General features: G+C 39.0%; 1 protein-coding gene across 1 annotated transcript in view; it reads right to left on the bottom strand.

Moving 5' to 3' along the window:
- Positions 1-18,954, bottom strand: part of LOC124286419 (FHF complex subunit HOOK interacting protein 1B-like) — a 41,208-nt gene that overhangs the window by 8,632 nt on the left and 13,622 nt on the right. The window contains 8 exon segments of the mRNA XM_046722793.1: positions 2,315-2,494; positions 2,840-2,892; positions 2,894-2,920; positions 4,068-4,235; positions 12,007-12,054; positions 12,997-13,083; positions 15,182-15,340; positions 15,744-16,561. Coding sequence (XP_046578749.1) covers positions 2,315-2,494; positions 2,840-2,892; positions 2,894-2,920; positions 4,068-4,235; positions 12,007-12,054; positions 12,997-13,083; positions 15,182-15,340; positions 15,744-16,490 — 1,469 coding nt within the window. The 5' untranslated portion in view covers positions 16,491-16,561.

Below are 18,954 nucleotides of genomic sequence, written 5' to 3'. Positions count from 1 at the left end.
ATGCTATTATCCATACAGCTGACAACACTCCCAACTATTGATGCTATTACCCATACAACTGACAACACTCCCAACTATTGATGTTATTATCCATACAGCTGACAACACTCCCAACTATTGATGTTATTACCCATACAACTGACAACACTCCCAACTATTGATGTTATTACCCATACAACTGACAACACACATTGATGCTATTACCCATACAACTGACAACACTCCCAACTATTGATGCTATTACCCATACAACTGACAACACTCCCAACTATTGATGCTATTACCCATACAGCTGACAACACTCCCAACTATTGATGCTATTACCCATACAGCTGACAACACTCCCAACTATTGATGCTATTACCCATACAGCTGACAACACTCCCAACTATTGATGCTATTACCCATACAACTGACAACACTCCCAACTATTGATGCTTATTACCAACATACAACTATTGATGTACTGACAACACTCCCAACTATTGATGCTATTACCCATACAACTGACAACACTCCCAACTATTGATGCTATTACCCATACAACTGACAACACTCCCAACTATTGATGCTATTACCCATACAACCGTCAACAATCTGAGGGGTACAACACTGACTATATGTATTCTAGATGCTTGTATCGATACAACTGCTAACAGTCTGAGGGGTACAACACTGACTATTACTGGTGCTATTATCCACACTGTTGTTAACAGTCTCAGAGTAGTAAGCTGAAGGATAGATTTTACTCAAGATTGAGCAACATGCAAACATCTTGAACATGGCCACTTTCTTCATACAGAAACAGTAATGTACTTGCTGATAGAAACAAATATCAGCAGTTGACTTTCAGAATACCATAAGACCAGTCTAGTAAGCATATCATGGTCTGAGATACAGACAAAGGTATCTTAGTCTAGTAATCATATCATGGTCTGAGCTACAGCCAAAGCCATCTCAGTCTAGTAAGTATATCATGATCTGAGCTACAACCAAAGTCATCTCAGTCTAGTAAGAATATCATGGTCTGAGCTACAGCCAAAATCATCTCAGTCTAGTAATTATATCATGGTCTGAGCTACAGCCAAAGTTCTCTCGTCTAGTAAGCATATCATGGTCTGAGCTACAGCCAAAATCATCTCAGTCTAGTAAGTATATCATGGTCTGAGCTACAACCAAAGTCATCTCAGTCTAGTAAGAATATCATGGTCTGAGCTACAGCCAAAGTCATCTCAGTCTAGTAAGAATATCATGGTCTGAGCTACAACCAAAGTCATCTCAGTCTAGTAAGAATATCATGGTCTGAGCTACAGCCAAAGGTATCTCAGTCTAGTAAGCATATCATAGTCTGAGCTACAGCCAAAATCATCTCAGTCTAGTAAGCATATCATGGTCTGAGCTACAGCCAAAGCCATCTCAGTCTTGTAAGTATATCATGGTCTGAGCTACAGCCAAAGCCATCTCAGTCTAGTAAGCATATCATGGTCTGAGCTACAGCCAGTCATCTCAGTCTAGTAAGCATATCATGGTCTGAGCTACAGCCAGTCATCTCAGTCTAGTAAGCATATCATGGTCTGAGCTACAGCCAAAGCCATCTCAGTCTAGTAAGCATATCATGGTCTGAGCTACAGCCAAAGCCATCTCAGTCTAGTAAGTATATCATGGTCTGAGCTACAGCCAGTCATCTCAGTCTAGTAAGCATATCATGGTCTCAGCTACAGCCAAAGGCCTCTCAGTCTAGTAAGCATATCATGGTCTGAGCTACAGCAAAAGTCATTTTAGTCTAGTAAGCATATCATGGTCTGAGCTACAACCAAAGTCATCTCAGTCTAGTAAGAATATCATGGTCTGAGCGACAGCCAAAAGCATTTTCGCCAACACCATCAGTATATCATTTTCTTTGCCACATCGAAAGGCATCTTGGTCTAGACTGTCATATATCATGGTCTGCACAACAGCCAAACTGTTATTTATATTATTTTCTGGCTTACAGCAAAAGGCAACTTGGTCAACACTATTTGCATTATGGTGTGGGTCACAGCAAAAGACATCTCACATTAGTACATTTTATTTTCTGGCTTACCAAGGTTAACTGTAGGTTACATTAGTGACAAAGGATTCAAGCAATGAGGTATTCCTGGCCACAAATCTTCCATAATTAACAGCATGTACCATACCCAAAAACCTAAACCTTCAAAATCTGAAAAGAAAAAGGTTTTGTAATGAAGAAAAGACCATGTTCAAGACATAGAGTGACACTATAGCAGAAATACACAAGCGGTTAGTCGTGGCCTGACCGGACCATGCAGTGTACCTGGTGGAGGGAAGTGTCTTATCGTTACTGTGAGAGGAGGATTTAGGGCTTTCCGTGCTCCTCGACATGCAGCAGGATGGTCGCAGAGACAGGAACTTCTCCGCACTTTTACTGTAAAGGTCAAGGTCCTTCACCGACCTTCGTTGACTGACCATTACATGGGTACAGGGAATCAGGTATCTACAACACAAGGGTTATTTATTCATTATTAAAATAATAACTGATCATTTAGTGAGCTCAGCTAATAATGTGTGTTACTGTTATTCAGTATACACTAACAGTCTGTATCTCTGAGTCAGTGAGTGAGTATAGTTTACGCTGCTTTTAGCAATTTTCCAGCAATATCACGGCGGGGGACACCAGAAATGGGCTTCACACGTTGTACCCATGTGGGGAATCAAACCCAGGTCCTCAGCGTGACGAGTGGACGGTTTACCCACTAGGCTACCCCACTGCCCCTGTATCCTTGAAGTCTACTACCAGTGATATTAATTCTGGTATGGAAGAACATGAGATGTTACTTACTTGAAGACCAGCTGGAGCATGACATCCTCACAGTTGAGATTGATGAGGGTCTTTGAACAGTGACAGTGACACCAGCGACAGCTGCAGCAAACATGTACAACATGTGGTCAGTCCAACTACATCACCGACAGGGACTAGCTATTACAGCAAACATGTACAACATGTGGTCAGTCCAACTACATCACCAAACATGTACAACATGTGGTCAGTCCAACTACATCACCGACAGGGACTAGCTATTACAGCAAACATGTACAACATGTGGTCAGTCCAACTACATCACCGACAGGGACTAGCTATTACAGCAAACATGTACAACATGTGGTCAGTCCAACTACATCACCGACAGGGACTAGCTATTACAGCAAACATGTACAACATGTGGTCAGTCCAACTACATCACCGACAGGGACTAGCTATTACAGCAAACATGTACAACATGTGGTCAGTCCAACTACATCACCGACAGGGACTAGCTATTACACCAAACATGTACAACATGTGGTCAGTCCAACTACATCACCAACAGGGACTAGCTATTACAGCAAACATGTACAACATGTGGTCAGTCCAACTACATCACCAACAGGGACTAGCTATTACAGCAAACATGTACAACATGTGGTCAGTCCAACTACATCACCAAACACTGTATGTGGCTCTGGCTTCTAACTTACATGCAACTAACATGTGCTTAGCAAAACCATATTCACCATATTCCATTATCTTTCAGCCTATACTCATCCCATTCTTTCAGCCTTTTCTCATCCATTATCTTTCCAACTATACATATCCCCTTCTCTGTCAGCCTAAACTCATCCATTCTGTATCGGCTCCAGATGAGTTTCTACATTTGTCGATTGCATTTCAGCAATAGAGTGAGTGTGAGTGAGTGCATGTTTTATGCAGTTTTTATCACTACTCGATTCCATGAATCAGCCAAATGGCTTTGCCGACATCCCTCATTTCAGCTTCAATCCAACTCAAAGACCTACTACTTGACAACGCATATATACTCTATATATCTGTTCATCTATCTCCAATATTAGCAAAACCATAAACCTTCCTTATTCAAGGGCTTAGCATTTGAGGGGATATTGAAAGATCTCAAAAAACATGTAACAATCATTTCTCATCTGCCATGAAGACTTGCCACTAACACTCATTCATCATTACCCATTACTGACCCCTGATTCCGACAGGAAGCTGTCGCCTCCCAGATTCTTACCCGTGAACTGGAGTTGATTCTGGTGATGAGAGAATCAAGGATGACGATTTCATCATTCTTCTCCAGCAGTATGAACTTGAGTACAGCTCGGATGAGAACTGGCTCTGTGATCCGTCGCAGGAACAGGTCGAGGTACGCAGTGGCTGTCATCACTTCCTCTCGGGAATTCTGTAACACACCACACAGTTCATTTAAACAGGAAGTGTGAAGACCAATGTCCCCTTTTCAAAGTCCTCAAAACGTTGGAAGTGTTGCTGGGTTTACATGTTATGATACTATGGGCATTATATGGATAAATCTGTTACAGATATTTGGAAATAATTTTAAAAAAATAAGTTTCCATTTACAGAGTGATATGCTTCAATTATGACAAGGTCGAAGATATGGGCTACCTTAAATATGAAATTTCATTAACAAATTGACCTGTAGGAATTGTTGTCAAAATCACATCAAACATTTCCAAGGAAGCTTTTTCTCACTTTCCTAAATTTATCTGCTATATGTTAAAACTACGCTTCAGCTGATATATATTCAGAAAGATGATCATTCTTTACATTTTATACTTAATTAGTTCATTTATGCCATAATATCACTGGAGAAAGTGCATAGAAGATTAATGTATTCCTAAATGATAAAAAAACAAACTATCATTTGAAAAACTCTTCGGTAAAGAGAACGTGCAAATACATGTGACTGCATTCATTAACTAACAAGCATAACATCATTACACATATCTACACAGTTTGACACAACAACTGTAACTTCAAGAGTTTCAATACACTATCATATAATATGATCATATACCAGTTACATATTTGCACAGAAGATGTCACACAAGGTATGCAATATTCCTGGACTAAAATAACATAAGAAAACATTTCTATGCAAGCATTGTCTTTAAAATATATGCCATTTCATCAACAAAATATAATGATTCCACTATGAATAAAATGAGTGCAGAGTAAGATAGCTGCGATCCCAGTATCATATATTAAGCAAAGAGGGAGTCAGGAATACTGCATCTCAGATTCGGAAGTATCCAAGCATGGAACGGCACACTGGTGGTTGATACTGCGAGCATCAATCCATGCTCATGGGCATGGTGGCACTCTACCTCTGTCAGCATCGCTCAGTGGCAACCCACTCGAGACTTCACAACAGACAAACCTGATACATGTACCTGTTTTAGTTGGCTCATCAAAAAGTCAGTGTGTGAGATGGTCAGTTTGGTTATTCACTTTGAACAGTATTATAGCTAGAGCAAGCATGTCAGCATGAGTAGGGAGCACAACCTGAAATGGTCTCTGACTTTGATCACTTTCGTAAAACCAACTATGCTTTGATTAAAGTGACACAAATATAAACAAAATCAGGGACAATCTGGGATTCAACTCCACAGTCATAGGTTTCAGCATGGTCTGGATTACTATGAGTGTGAGGATCACAACTTATCCATGAGATCATAAACAATCCATGGATCTCAATCAGGCTAAGGATCTCAATCAGGCCAAGGATCACAATCAGGCCAATGATAACAATCAGGCCAAGGATAACAATCAGGCCAAAGATAACAATCAGGCCATGGATAACAATCAGGCCAAAGATCACAATCAGGCCATGGATAACAATCAGGCCAAAGATCACAATCAGGCCAAAGATCACAATCCAAAGATAACAATCAGGCCAAAGATCACAATCAGGCCATGGATAACAATCAGGCCAATGATCACAATCAGGCCAAAGATCACAATCCAAAGATAACAATCAGGCCAAAGATCACAATCCCAGGATAACAATCATCACAATCCAATCAGGCCAATGATCACAATCCAAAGATAACAATCAGGTCAAAGATCACAATCCAAGGATAACAATCAGGCCAAGGATCACAATCCAAAGATAACAATCAGGCCAAAGATCACAATCCAAAGATAACAATCAGGCCAAGGATCACAATCAGGCCATGGATAACAATCAGGCCAAGGATCACAATCAGGCCATGGATAACAATCAGGCCAAAGATCACAATCCAAAGATAACAATCAGGCCAAGGATCACAATCAGGCCATGGATAACAATCAGGCCAAGGATCACAATCCAAGGCCAACAATCAGGCCAAGGATCACAATCAGGCCATGGATAACAATCAGGCCAAGGATCACAATCCAAGGATAACAATCAGGCCAATGATCACAATCAGGCCATGGATAACAATCAGGCCAAAGATCACAATCCAATCAATCAGGCCAAAGATCACAATCAGGCCAAATTGTATAATCAGGCCAATGAGATCACAATAACGCTTTCGACCACAATCCAAAGATAACAATCAGGCCAATAACAATCAGATCAATCAGGCCATGGATAAATCCAAAATCCAAAGATAACAATCAGGCCAAAGATCACAATCAATCCAAAGATAACAATCAGGCCAAGGATCACAATCAGGCCAAAGGACAATCAGGCCAAGGATCATAACAATCAGGCCAAGGATAACAATCAGGCCAAAGATCACAATCCAAGGATAACAATCAGGCCAAAGAAACAATCGGGCCAAGGATCACAATCCAAAGATAACAATCAGGCCAAAGATCACAATCCAAGGATAACAATCAGGCCAAAGATCACAATCACTATTGGCCCAAATCTGGGAATAAAAAATACACAAACAATGCAATTTGGGACTTTATCCACAAGTTCAATTGTTTTTGGCCTAGTCTGTTGAAATGATCACTGCCCATATGGTAACACTGATAACTACTAATGAGGATAACAGCCACGTCAGGGCTAGTGATGTGAAAGTCTGTATCCTGATACTGGTAAGGGGAGCAACTCTGCTACATGGGACACGGTCTCCATGACTACATTGTCCCATCTTGACATAACAAGGACCATGTGCACAAAGATGCATGCTACTTTCACTCAGCACCATTCCAGAAATATACTATATATATATAGATGTGAAAGGATACATATCTGTTTAAATTCCCATGCACAGTCAGATAAGATATTATATGAGAACTAAATTCCCCAAAGGGTAGAAAAACACTTTCTGCAAAGTTATATACTTTCATGCTTTAAAGAATTACTTCAGCACCCCACTGGTAAACTTGTTTAAACATGCTTATATGTGTATGTTAAGGGTTCTATCAGAAAAGTGTATAACTTACATCAAGATCCATTATACAACCATTCTAAATCAAAATATACAAACATGTGGCAACATTAAAATGTAAAAATACACTGGTGAAGGTTGACATAGTTTAACAGTTGAAGGTTGACATAGTTTAACAGTTGAAGGTGGACATGTTTAACAGTTGAAGGTGGACATAGTTTAACAGTTGAAGGTTGACATGGACAGTTGTTTAACAGTTGAAGGTTGACATAGTTTAACAGTTGAAGGTGGACATGTTTAACAGTTGAAGGTGGACATGTTTAACAGTTGAAGGTTGACATAGTTTAACAGTTGAAGGTGGACATGTTTAACAGTTGAAGGTTGACATAGTTTAACAGTTGAAGGTGGACATATGTAACAGTTGAAGGTGGACATGTTTAACAGTTGAAGGTGGACATAGTTTAACAGTTGAAGGTGGACATAGTTTAACAGTTGAAGGTTGACATAGTTTAACAGTTGAAGGTTGACATAGTTTAACAGTTGAAGGTGGACATGTTTAACAGTTGAAGGTGGACATGTTTAACAGTTGAAGGTGGACATAGTTTAACAGTTGAAGGTGGACATATAGTTTAACAGTTGAAGGTGGACATAGTTTAACAGTTGAAGGTGGACATGTTTAACAGTTGAAGGTTGACATAGTTTAACAGTTGAAGGTGGACATAGGTTTAACAGTTGAAGGTTGACATAGTTTAACAGTTGAAGGTGGACATGTTTAACAGTTGAAGGTGGACATGTTTAACAGTTGAAGGTTGACATAGTTTAACAGTTGAAGGTGGACATGTTTAACAGTTGAAGGTTGACATAGTTTAACAGTTGAAGGTGGACATGTTTAACAGTTGAAGGTGGACATGTTTAACAGTTGAAGGTTGACATAGTTTAACAGTTGAAGGTTGACATAGTTTAACAGTTGAAGGTGGACATGTTTAACAGTTGAAGGTGGACATGTTTAACAGTTGAAGGTGGACATAGTTTAACAGTTGAAGGTTGACATAGTTCAACAGTTGAAGGTGGACATGTTTAACAGTTGAAGGTTGACATAGTTTAACAGTTGAAGGTTGACATAGTTTAACAGTTGAAGGTTGACATGTTTAACAGTTGAAGGTTGACATAGTTTAACAGTTGAAGGTTGACATGTTTAACAGTTGAAGGTTGACATAGTTTAACAGTTGAAGGTGGACATGTTTAACAGTTGAAGGTGGACATGTTTAACAGTTGAAGGTTGACATAGTTTAACAGTTGAAGGTTGACATAGTTTAACAGTTGAAGGTTGACATAGTTTAACAGAAGGTTGAAGGTGGACATATTTAACAGTTGAAGGTTGACATAGTTTAACAGTTGAAGGTGGACATGTTTAACAGTTGAAGGTGGACATGTTTAACAGTTGAAGGTTGACATAGTTTTAACAGTTGAAGGTTGACATAGTTTAACAGTTGAAGGTTGACATAGTTTAACAGTTGAAGGTGGACATGTTTAACAGTTGAAGGTGGACATAGTTTAACAGTTGAAGGTGGACATGTTTAACAGTTGAAGGTTGACATAGTTTAACAGTTGAAGGTGGACATTTAACAGTTGAAGGTGGACATGTTTAACAGTTGAAGGTTGACATAGTTTAACAGTTGAAGGTTGATATAGTGGAACACTGACGTTATTTATCACCAGAAATCATACCATATAAAATGCCAATACTATCTCACAAACTGAGTCATCAACAAAGCCTTTGCTGGTAGAAAAGAAGTAATGTTCAGATGACAGCAAATGTATCTTAGCTTATCCATCTGTAAATATGAAACCTGGAAATTATGTCAAGGACATTTTGGATGAGAGTCAGTGTACTGAAAATGAAGCCATGATATGAAACCCTAGAATTCTCCAAACTCTGCTGATTCCGTTACACCATGTGAAATACTCAACCTGAATCAAGGCTATTATTTCCACTCTCAAATTACTAATCTCTAGTAATCTAGTAATTGTGATGACAAAGAGTCAAATAATACTTCGGCAAATAATCAAGACATAGTTTATATCATTATATTTTGATGTCCTAAAACAGTTTCAAAGTTGCTCAACCATTAAGCATGATAGGTCGTGAATCTGTTAGGTTAGATATTTAGTGTTTGATACAAATGTATTGAATGTATTACACATCAGTGAGGTGAAGTGGTGGAAACAGTAGCCATGACAACCAGGATGCTGTGATGGTGTATTAGAGTGTTTCTAGAGCGGCGGTGGACACCCATATTGTGATACAACAACACACATGCTTCTACACAGTGCCACCACACTACAACATTCACTACTAGCTGGCTGTGTTCAACAGTAAGTCAGGAACCTAACACTGTGTACTCAATAACACTGTATACAAGGTAACACTGTAACACATTGTATAACACAACACTGTACACAACAACACTATGTACATGTAACACTGTAACAATGTACATGGTACAAGCAACACTGTAACATTGTATAACACAACACTGTACACTGTAACAACACTGTAACACTGTACAACAACAACACTATGTGTACACATGTAACACTGTAACATTGTGTACTGTAGTGGTAGGGTAATTGGTTAAACATCCCATAATTGCTGATTGGTTCATGGTACAACACTGTACAGTCAATCATACTATGTAAAATGTAACATTGGTTAGTGTTGGGAATTGGTTAAAATCCATTTATGAAATTTCATCCATGGTTTATTTTCCTGGTTGTTTTGTTTGCTAAAGAAAAGGATCTTTAAAGGATGACTAGTATGTTAGAAACATTAATTTCTTGGAGTCTTTAAGATAAATTCAATCATGACTTGGAACGAGCTTGTAGTGCTTATGAAATGTAACAGACAGACAAAACCAACCTTGTGAAAAACATTGTTAATGCAAAAAGTTTTCCAGAATTGTTTGTGTTCGATTATGAGAAATTATGATCGATTGCTTGGTTGTTTAGTCACTCACTTTTCTTCGATTATTTCAATAATCATACCACCACACTGTGTACACAATAATAAGGAGATAAAACTATTCCTTTAATACACTAAACTTCTACAGTAACATTAATTCTGATGATTCACTATTCAAACAAGGAAAACGTGAGCATGGTGAGTGTGAAATGAGGTACAACATACAACATGATTTAGTTTGGTTTGTTGGAGCAGCAGTGAGGAATGTTACAGCTACAGGATGGCAGGATATTAAAGTCTGGACCAGTGGATCTAGTTACTGATATCATCAGTACCGACCTATGAAGACTAGGTCATGGTGACATGTATCAACTCTGAGGGAGGGAGTGAGTGGGTGAGTTGGGTTTTACGCCGCTTTTAGTAATATTCCAGCAATATCACGGCAGGGGACACCAGAAATGGGCTTCACACATTGAACACTTTAACCACTAGGTTACCCCACCGCCTGCATCAACTCTAAACACAACAAATGAAAAGGGACCTGAAATATCAGTTGGTACCCTCTGAAGGGAACAGTTTGGAGATGAACACCTTGTCAATGTAGATCTTTTGGGGAAACTGTAATTCGGAACCCAGAGTGCAAATCTTTCAATGATAGACAAATTCCCCACCTGTGAATCTGTAGGTGACTGTATAGCAAAGTACAATAAATACATATGAAACCAGTGATTAACCATTTCTGCCCTCTCACATCATAAGATTGTCCCTAACAACCTACATACAAAGAAAACTGTAAAGTGTGTTCCAAGATCTTCACTTGGTGAAATAATTATATATAGCCAAACATACTTCTAATAAATCACATCCATCAACAGTTAGAGTGCACCCATTTGACTGAAGATGTGTGGTGGTTAGATCTTTTAAATTATAAGTCTGTTCAGAAATATGCCCAAAATGAATAGTCTGTTAGCAATGGTAAAAACATTTCATAGACTGTTTTGTGGAAAATACCCAAACATAGAAACTATGTGTTATTTGTGGAAATGATGGTGAGAAAAGTAAGATACTTTATGAATGACAACATAATATAATATAGAAGTTGTCATCCGTAATGAATCTTACCTTTCATATAACATGTATTCATCAATGCCAATCAAACAGTTCGAAATGATGGTGATCAGCAAGTTAAATAGTGCGGTGGAAAAAAATTGTGGGAAAATAGTGTTCTAAGAACAAAATCAGCACCCTACCCACTACGGTACTAATCAAGCGGTTGTTCCTTTAATGCATGCAGATGCTCCAAACAGAAAACAAAAATTACAAAAAAACAAAATGCCTCACACTTTCCGCCTATTAAAAACGTGTATGAAATTTGTATCAATTGTTTACGGCATTGAAAAAGTCCTCATCCCCATATAGAGTGAGTGAGTGAGTGAGTGAGTTTGGTTTTACGCCGCTTTTAGCAATATTCCAGCAAAATAACAGCAGGCGAACACCAGAAATGGGCTTCACACATTGTACCCATGTGGAGAATCAAACCCAGGTCTTCAGCGTGACGAGTGGACGCTTAAACCATTCGACCACCCCACTCCCCTGTATAGTATGACTGGTAGAAAATGCACAAACTAAAGGTTAGCGGGCAGTCTGACAACCGTTACGAAAGTACCACACCAGTGCCAATGACATGACGAAATGAAACCACGTGAAGCTGTACTACAGTCTAACCTTCCGCACATGGAGGTTAGACACAGAGATGACAACACAAAGCAAAGATAACAAAAGACACAAACTAGTCATCAAACCTCATATACAACCAAACTGTCACAATGCCAGGCAGCTGTTTGTTAGTGAATATTACTGACCGCAAACATTCCCGTATCTAGGAGAGGTAATGGAAGGCCAGGGATATCCTGAGTTGGTGAGGAAATGACAAAAAAAACATTTGAGTTTGAATTTTGCAAAAGGAAGAAAATCTCATTTCCTCTGGATGATCTGACATTTTGAAAGAAGAAAATATCACAGGATTACACAGATGAAATATAAACAGAAGACATTTTCTATAGTACAGATATTCTGAATGAAAGTATTTATCTGTTCATAGAAGGAGAAATTCACAAAGAAAATGAAGCAGAAAAGTTGCAGCTTTGTTAAGAATTAACTCCAATGGACACCACAATCACTTATCTACAGTATGTTTTAATAATCATTAACATTTAACAAAGACTAAAACACGCAAAAGCATTAGTGATTGCATATTGTTTAGAATTATGTCTGAATACTTGAAATAAACACTATAAATTCCTTCATCTTGAAATAACCATTTAGGGCTGTAGCAAAACACAGGGTCATTGTACAACACTTGCAATGGTGTAATGGTTGACAAAACACATTATACCATGGCAAATGAGCCCTAGTGGGTGTAGCTTTACACCACAGTCGGAAATAATACCGACATAATCATCATAACACTTTCTGGAAACTTTTTGAATTGAGTATCTTTTGTATCATTACAACCTATGTATCATGATACAGCAATGTATCTTTTGTGAGTGGTTACAGCCCAATCAGGTCATTCAGATTTAATCTGGATTTGAGCATCCAAGCAATAGAAAAACACTTGTGCTGCAAAATATTGCTGAATAATGAAATGTTTCTGCATTTAAACTTTCTAAAGTTATTTAACTTTCTAAAAATAAACATTGATAACATAAAAAATAATCTGGTTTCAGAAAAGGGCTCAATTGATACCTATAAAGTTCACATCACAGGAAATGTTTACTACTTAGCCGCAGGTGTCAGTACAAGCATGTGTTATCAGGAAGCTGGCTCTTGTTACAACCATGTCTACCCACCTGATGCAGAGCCGGACCTAGAACCGGCACCAGGAACCCGTCATAGATGTACTTGATCAACTGGTTCTTCACTAACGGATGGGCAATCTGAAAAACACCACAGACAATGAGGATGTTGTTGGTTGATAGTTGCTCCAACATCACAGGTTATCAATACTCTGATACTTATTCAACATGGCACGCTAATATAGTGTATTTCGACAGATCTTACCCTTGCTGACTTGGTTGACATGTCATCGGTTCACAATTGCGCAGATCGATGCCCATGCTGCTGATCACTGGATTGTCTGGTCCAGACTCGATTATTTACAGACCGCTGCCATATAAGTGGAATATTGCTGAGTGCGGCGTAAAAATAAACTCACTCACTGTAGTTGCCTAATTACCCTGAACCAACATTAACACTGATTACGAATAAAACCAAATATTATTCTGAATATTCCATGATTACTGAAGAGTCCATAAATCATACACTGTGAAAGTACAAACATGAAAACACATTGGGATTTGATCATCGTAAATCATGATCGAAACTTGAATGTGAAATCCCGAAAATTCACACAAAAAGCTGTCTTTGCTTGTCTTTGCTTGTCTTTGATACTCTGTTTTTTTGTAAATTTGAACTAATTATATATCAATGGTGAAATCCTACTGGATTCCACAAACGAGCTGACTATGAAATTTCATTTAAGAGTCAGAAAACACTTAGAGCAAGTCAGTGAACAAACCCAACATCTCACCTAAGCATGATATAACACATGCTGACTTGACTTGATGTGTGATATAAAGACACAGGGGGATGATGATCTACTTATCATCCAAATTAATCTTCCAACTTCTTAGTTCATAAACAGCAATATATTTTGCCTTGAGTATGAGTGAGTATTTGAGTATGGTTTTATGCTGTTTTTAAGCAATATTCCAGCAATATCACAGCGGGGGAGACCAGAAATGGGTTTCACACATTGTACCCATGTGGGGGATCAAACCCAGGTCTCCAATGTGATGAGCGGATGCTTGAACCATTAGGCTACCATACCGCCCCACGAGTATAAGTGTATGCAAAGCATGGTGATGCAAGTATGCTAGGATGATTGTTGTATCAAAGGTACTATCATATTTACATCGTTTTCATCATCATCTTCAATAATGTCTGACAAACATTCCACACAGATGATCATAGGGCATACAAATACCACTCAAGCCAATGAATCAGTGTGTTCTACTCTCAGGTCCCTGGGGAGAAAACGCAGCCAAAAAAAGCCAGTCTAGACAGGCTATTATATACTGACATTAATAGCATGAATAATTCAGAACAGTTCATATGACCAGAACTGGATATTTTTCAGGTGACGTCCAAACAACAAGAATGACATATGACACTGCCAACTTGTCAGGACAGATAAAAAGGTATGTGATCGGGTTCCACAGCACCAAACACAGGTGGAGGGTGTGTTTGTGTCTTGCCCAGTTGCTGAATGCCACATTAAGTGTAATTCCACTTGGCATGTTCAGACAATCAGAGTCAATGTACCTGCCTGGATCTTCTTGCACCAAGCTTTCTGAGCACAAGATGATTTAACTCCCCTACTTTAACATAGATGTATGGTAGTCATTGAGCTTGGAACACTTTATGGGATGTGATCCTAGATGGCAGCAGTACAAATCTCTAGCAGGTTCAGACATGATTTATGTACCTGCCTTGGTGACAGCACTACAAATCTCTAGCAGGTTCAGACACTATTTATGTACATGTCTTGGTGACAGTACTACAAATCTCTAGCAGGTTCAGACACTATTTATGTACCTGCCTTGGTAACAGCACTACAAATCTCTAGCAGGTTCAGAAACTATTTATGTACATGTCTTGGTGACAGCACTACAAATCTTTAGCAGGTTCAGACACTATTTATGTACCTGGCTTGGTGACAGCACTACAAATCTCTAGCAGGTTCAGACACTATTTATATACATGTCTTGGTGACAGCAATTACAAATCTCTAGCAGGTTCAGACACTATTTATATACATGTCTTGGTGACAGCACTACAAATCTCTAGCAGGTTCAGACACTATTTATATACATGTCTTGCTGACAGCAGTACAAATCTCTAGCAGGTTCAGACACTATTTATATACATGTCTTGGTGACAGCAGTACAAATCTCTGAAAGTATATGAATGTACCTGAATGACAGCATTGCAGAACTCGAGTGAGTTGAGGAACATCTGCAGATCAGGTATCCTGGCAATGTCATCATCGGTCACCATGTACCAGTCCTCGCTCGGGCGGGATATCTTGCGTGGCAGTGAGGAGTACAGTCCCGACAAGCCAGTGGCCAACACCTTCAATAGCAGGGACAGAACATACAGAAGACTGACACATACGGTTGACACAGTGACCTTTCAAGAAACATGGCCTGAGATAACAGCAAACAACAAACCGAAATATATTTTACATATCTGAATTACTATGATTACATCTTTTAATGATGTTTCAGTAAATTACCCATCTTATTTACAAGAATGATAAAGCAGTTTACTGTATGCAAAAACTCAAGAAGCTGACAGAATTTTGACAATCTTCTTTATTGATTTGCCAGGTATATAGTTTAAGTTTGCTATGCCTGAGTTGACATGGTCTCACTGTTGAGAATGTTTATGAGGAGGGTACTATGTCTATATCCAAGATAAGGACAATTTATCCTTGGTGAACATATTAAACAAGAAAGAAGACAAAGAAACTCACAGGGCAGAAATCGGAGTCTGCGGTGTACTGGCCAATGTGGGGATATTTGGCGGAGAGGGCCATCAACAAAAGGAGAGCATCACGAGCATTCTGCCCAACAGGTCCCTCTCTGTGGATGTAGGGGATAAGCAATGAAAAGATGAGGAATCGGGCAGGACCATGGTCAGCGTTGGTGTTGAAGAAGCTCTCAAGGATGACCGTCTGCTGCGAGATGCAGACGCAGATCTGGTGCAGCACAAGGACAGTGCGGTACTCAATCTCCTCTGACTGGATGGCCTGGTCAGTGCAGGAGGACAGAAGCTTCATCAGCGGTCGTATGACTGGCTTGTGGATCAGCAGAAGCTGCTTGGATTGGTTGATAGCAAGTTCAAACATTCGCAACTGGTCATACTTCAGTTTCCCAAGCCCTTCCCTTGTTGGCATACTCAAAGCACAGAATTTTTCAAACACTTCTTTTTCAAGAAGAAAATGTAATATTGGTCCAGGCATTCCATCAATTCCTTCCTCCCCAACAAGCAAAGTGACCATGTGCTCAAAGTTATGTATTACAGTATCAATGTCATCCACAGTTCCCTTGCTTCCATCCTTCTTGCTCTCGATGACGTTCAGAGCCTGTTGCCAGTGGTTGCGGAACACTTCCAGACACGTCTGAGGGTCTGTGTCCCGTCTGTCCCGATCAGACACATGATCTGGGGAGTCGGCCATTCGGCCCTCCTGCCGAACACTCCCCCTCTTGAACCAGCTCATTGTCCTCACACAACGTCCTCACACTATGTTGTTACACTATCACATACTGCAATCAGCCAGCGGTCAGAAACCTGAAACAAGGAAACACACATTAAAAGGTTGACAGTGGACAATGTTTCACTTAAAGTTATACTTCAATATAATGTAGTCAGTATTTCTAAATGATTATGTCTATAACAGGACAAAACATAATTCTAGAAAATGATTGCCAAACATGCAACTGTTCACTGAAAGTATGTCCTCCAAGATACAGTAAGTTAGTGAGTATATTATGCTGTTCTTATCTTGATTGCAACTAAACATGATATAGACCTACATGAGAGCCATAAAAATGACCTTATCAAACTGTACCTATGTGGGGATCTAAACCTTACTGAGGTGAGAAAAGCTAATGGCAACCACTCGACTACCCTAACACTCCCTTAGAAAACAGCAATATGGCAATACTTGTCTCCAGAATAAGGCTGAAACAAGAGGCCACACATTCTGCTGGGTGTGTTGCAGTAAAAGAAGAATACTTTCAGCACCCTATCAACCAAGTTGCACCCACTCCCTTGAGACATGATTTATTATCAGCTAAAAAACCTGAAATGTTTCAAGTGTTAGGCTAGGTGTCACAGATTACAGAGCTCTTGAAATGTGTTGCAATGCATAGGTACTGATTCAAGGAGCCACACTCCATCACTGACATGGTCAGATTTCACTATATCCAGACAGTGCAGGTAAAATATTGTTTAGGCAAGTTTCAGTGTCAAGTTGCGCCCAGTAACATATTCCACCACAAGTGCATACATTTCCAATATCACATAATGTTATCTCCTTTGGTGTGGGATGATGATGATGATGATGATGATGATGATGATGCAGCCACCCCTACAGTGTTCTTGATGAAATGTTAGGTTCAGTATAATTAAAATAAAACAACAGTAATGAACATAAAATACTCCAGCACATATTCAAGTATATTTTCTCTTTTGATTATGTTGATTAATTTCATATTCAAAATAACTGAAAATAAAATATTTCAATTCTTGTTAACATCCCAAGGTGTAACCTGATTAGTTCAATTTGTTAAACCTAATGCTGTTAGTAAAACAAATCAAATTGTACCATACTGAAGGACCCTATCCCCTAGCCTGGAAGACCTCACTAAACTGGAAGACCCCCATCCAGTCTAAATAGGAAGACAACACCCACCCCCACACACACTCTCCCCAGGGTGACATAGTGGATCCCCATGCCCTTGCCTAGAAGACACGCCCTTCACTTCACTAACAGGACTCATAAACCATGTCTTGTTCAAATGACAATTTTCAAGGTAAATATTCATCCCAATCCCATCTGTCACACCACATAATCATCCATCTGGTCCTGACTCCACTGTTTAATGCAGTCACATGGCATACTCCAGCCACCATGTTGCCATACAGTTCATACAGAGGATGTCAAAGGTGAAACAACAGCTGGGTGCTGAATAAACAGTCCTCAGCTTCCTGGCTTCTTATCAACTCAATACATTGCTTAGTTTCACATAAGAGTGCTCTCATTAATTCAGATATTTTCTCAGCGAGATTCATGCTTCCTGATCCCAGCGCCACCTATTACAGCCTACATCCACATTTGTCTACAGTCTCAAATATATATTGTCATGCCACATCGATCTCAGTAACTGTTTGTCTGGATAGCCGACACACCCAGAAATGTTTGTCTTTGTGGAAATGATGTTCGCACTCTACATTTACATCAAAATCTGACGTGTTGCCATGATTACTCAATTGTTCTCAAACATTAATGCAGATGATGACAAATTGCAGATCAAAATTATATCTAAAAAACAAAAAAAATCTTAACACATCAAATCAAATTATTATGAAAACTATCAACCAAATATCTGAAAACTAAATACATATCATATGAATACAATATACCTTGAATACATCTGGTCACATACAACATCACTGTGAAGACTAAAATAAAAATTACTTGCCAGTACAATGTTGTTATCTTGTGATGCTGCACATACCGGAGGTGTTATGGCGCTGTACTAAACCAAAACGCTGTTAACTAAACCCATACTTCATACTGCGCGTGAAGACTTCTGATTACCCTAAAATCAGTGGAGGAAGCTGAGACCTGTACAGGTGCCAAGCAGTCCATAATTCTTGACATAATTAACATTCTAACATGTTATGGGTCTACAGAACACAGAAGTTGTTCACAGGACAATAGTTTTTCTTCACATTTCAATATTGACAAATATACCACTTGAAAACAAATTATTTCATGCTCCTGTTAATATGTCCTTCAATGACTGTCTAACGATAGCAATATGAAAAAATGAATGATCTTTATCTTCTTTGAGTAGAATAATATCGAAAATATCCTTGACATCATTAAACATGAAATAACATGTCATGTAATATTATATTCAGCACTTCTATCACAGAAAATAGAAAATTGACAA

The sequence above is a fragment of the Haliotis rubra genome, unplaced genomic scaffold (genome assembly GCF_003918875.1).
Source record: "Haliotis rubra isolate DU_JTF1 unplaced genomic scaffold, ASM391887v1 Scf382, whole genome shotgun sequence".
NCBI classification, from domain to species: domain Eukaryota; kingdom Metazoa; phylum Mollusca; class Gastropoda; order Lepetellida; family Haliotidae; genus Haliotis; species Haliotis rubra.
The sequence above is the reverse complement of the archived record's forward strand: the minus strand, read 5'-3'. Positions and strand labels throughout refer to the sequence as shown.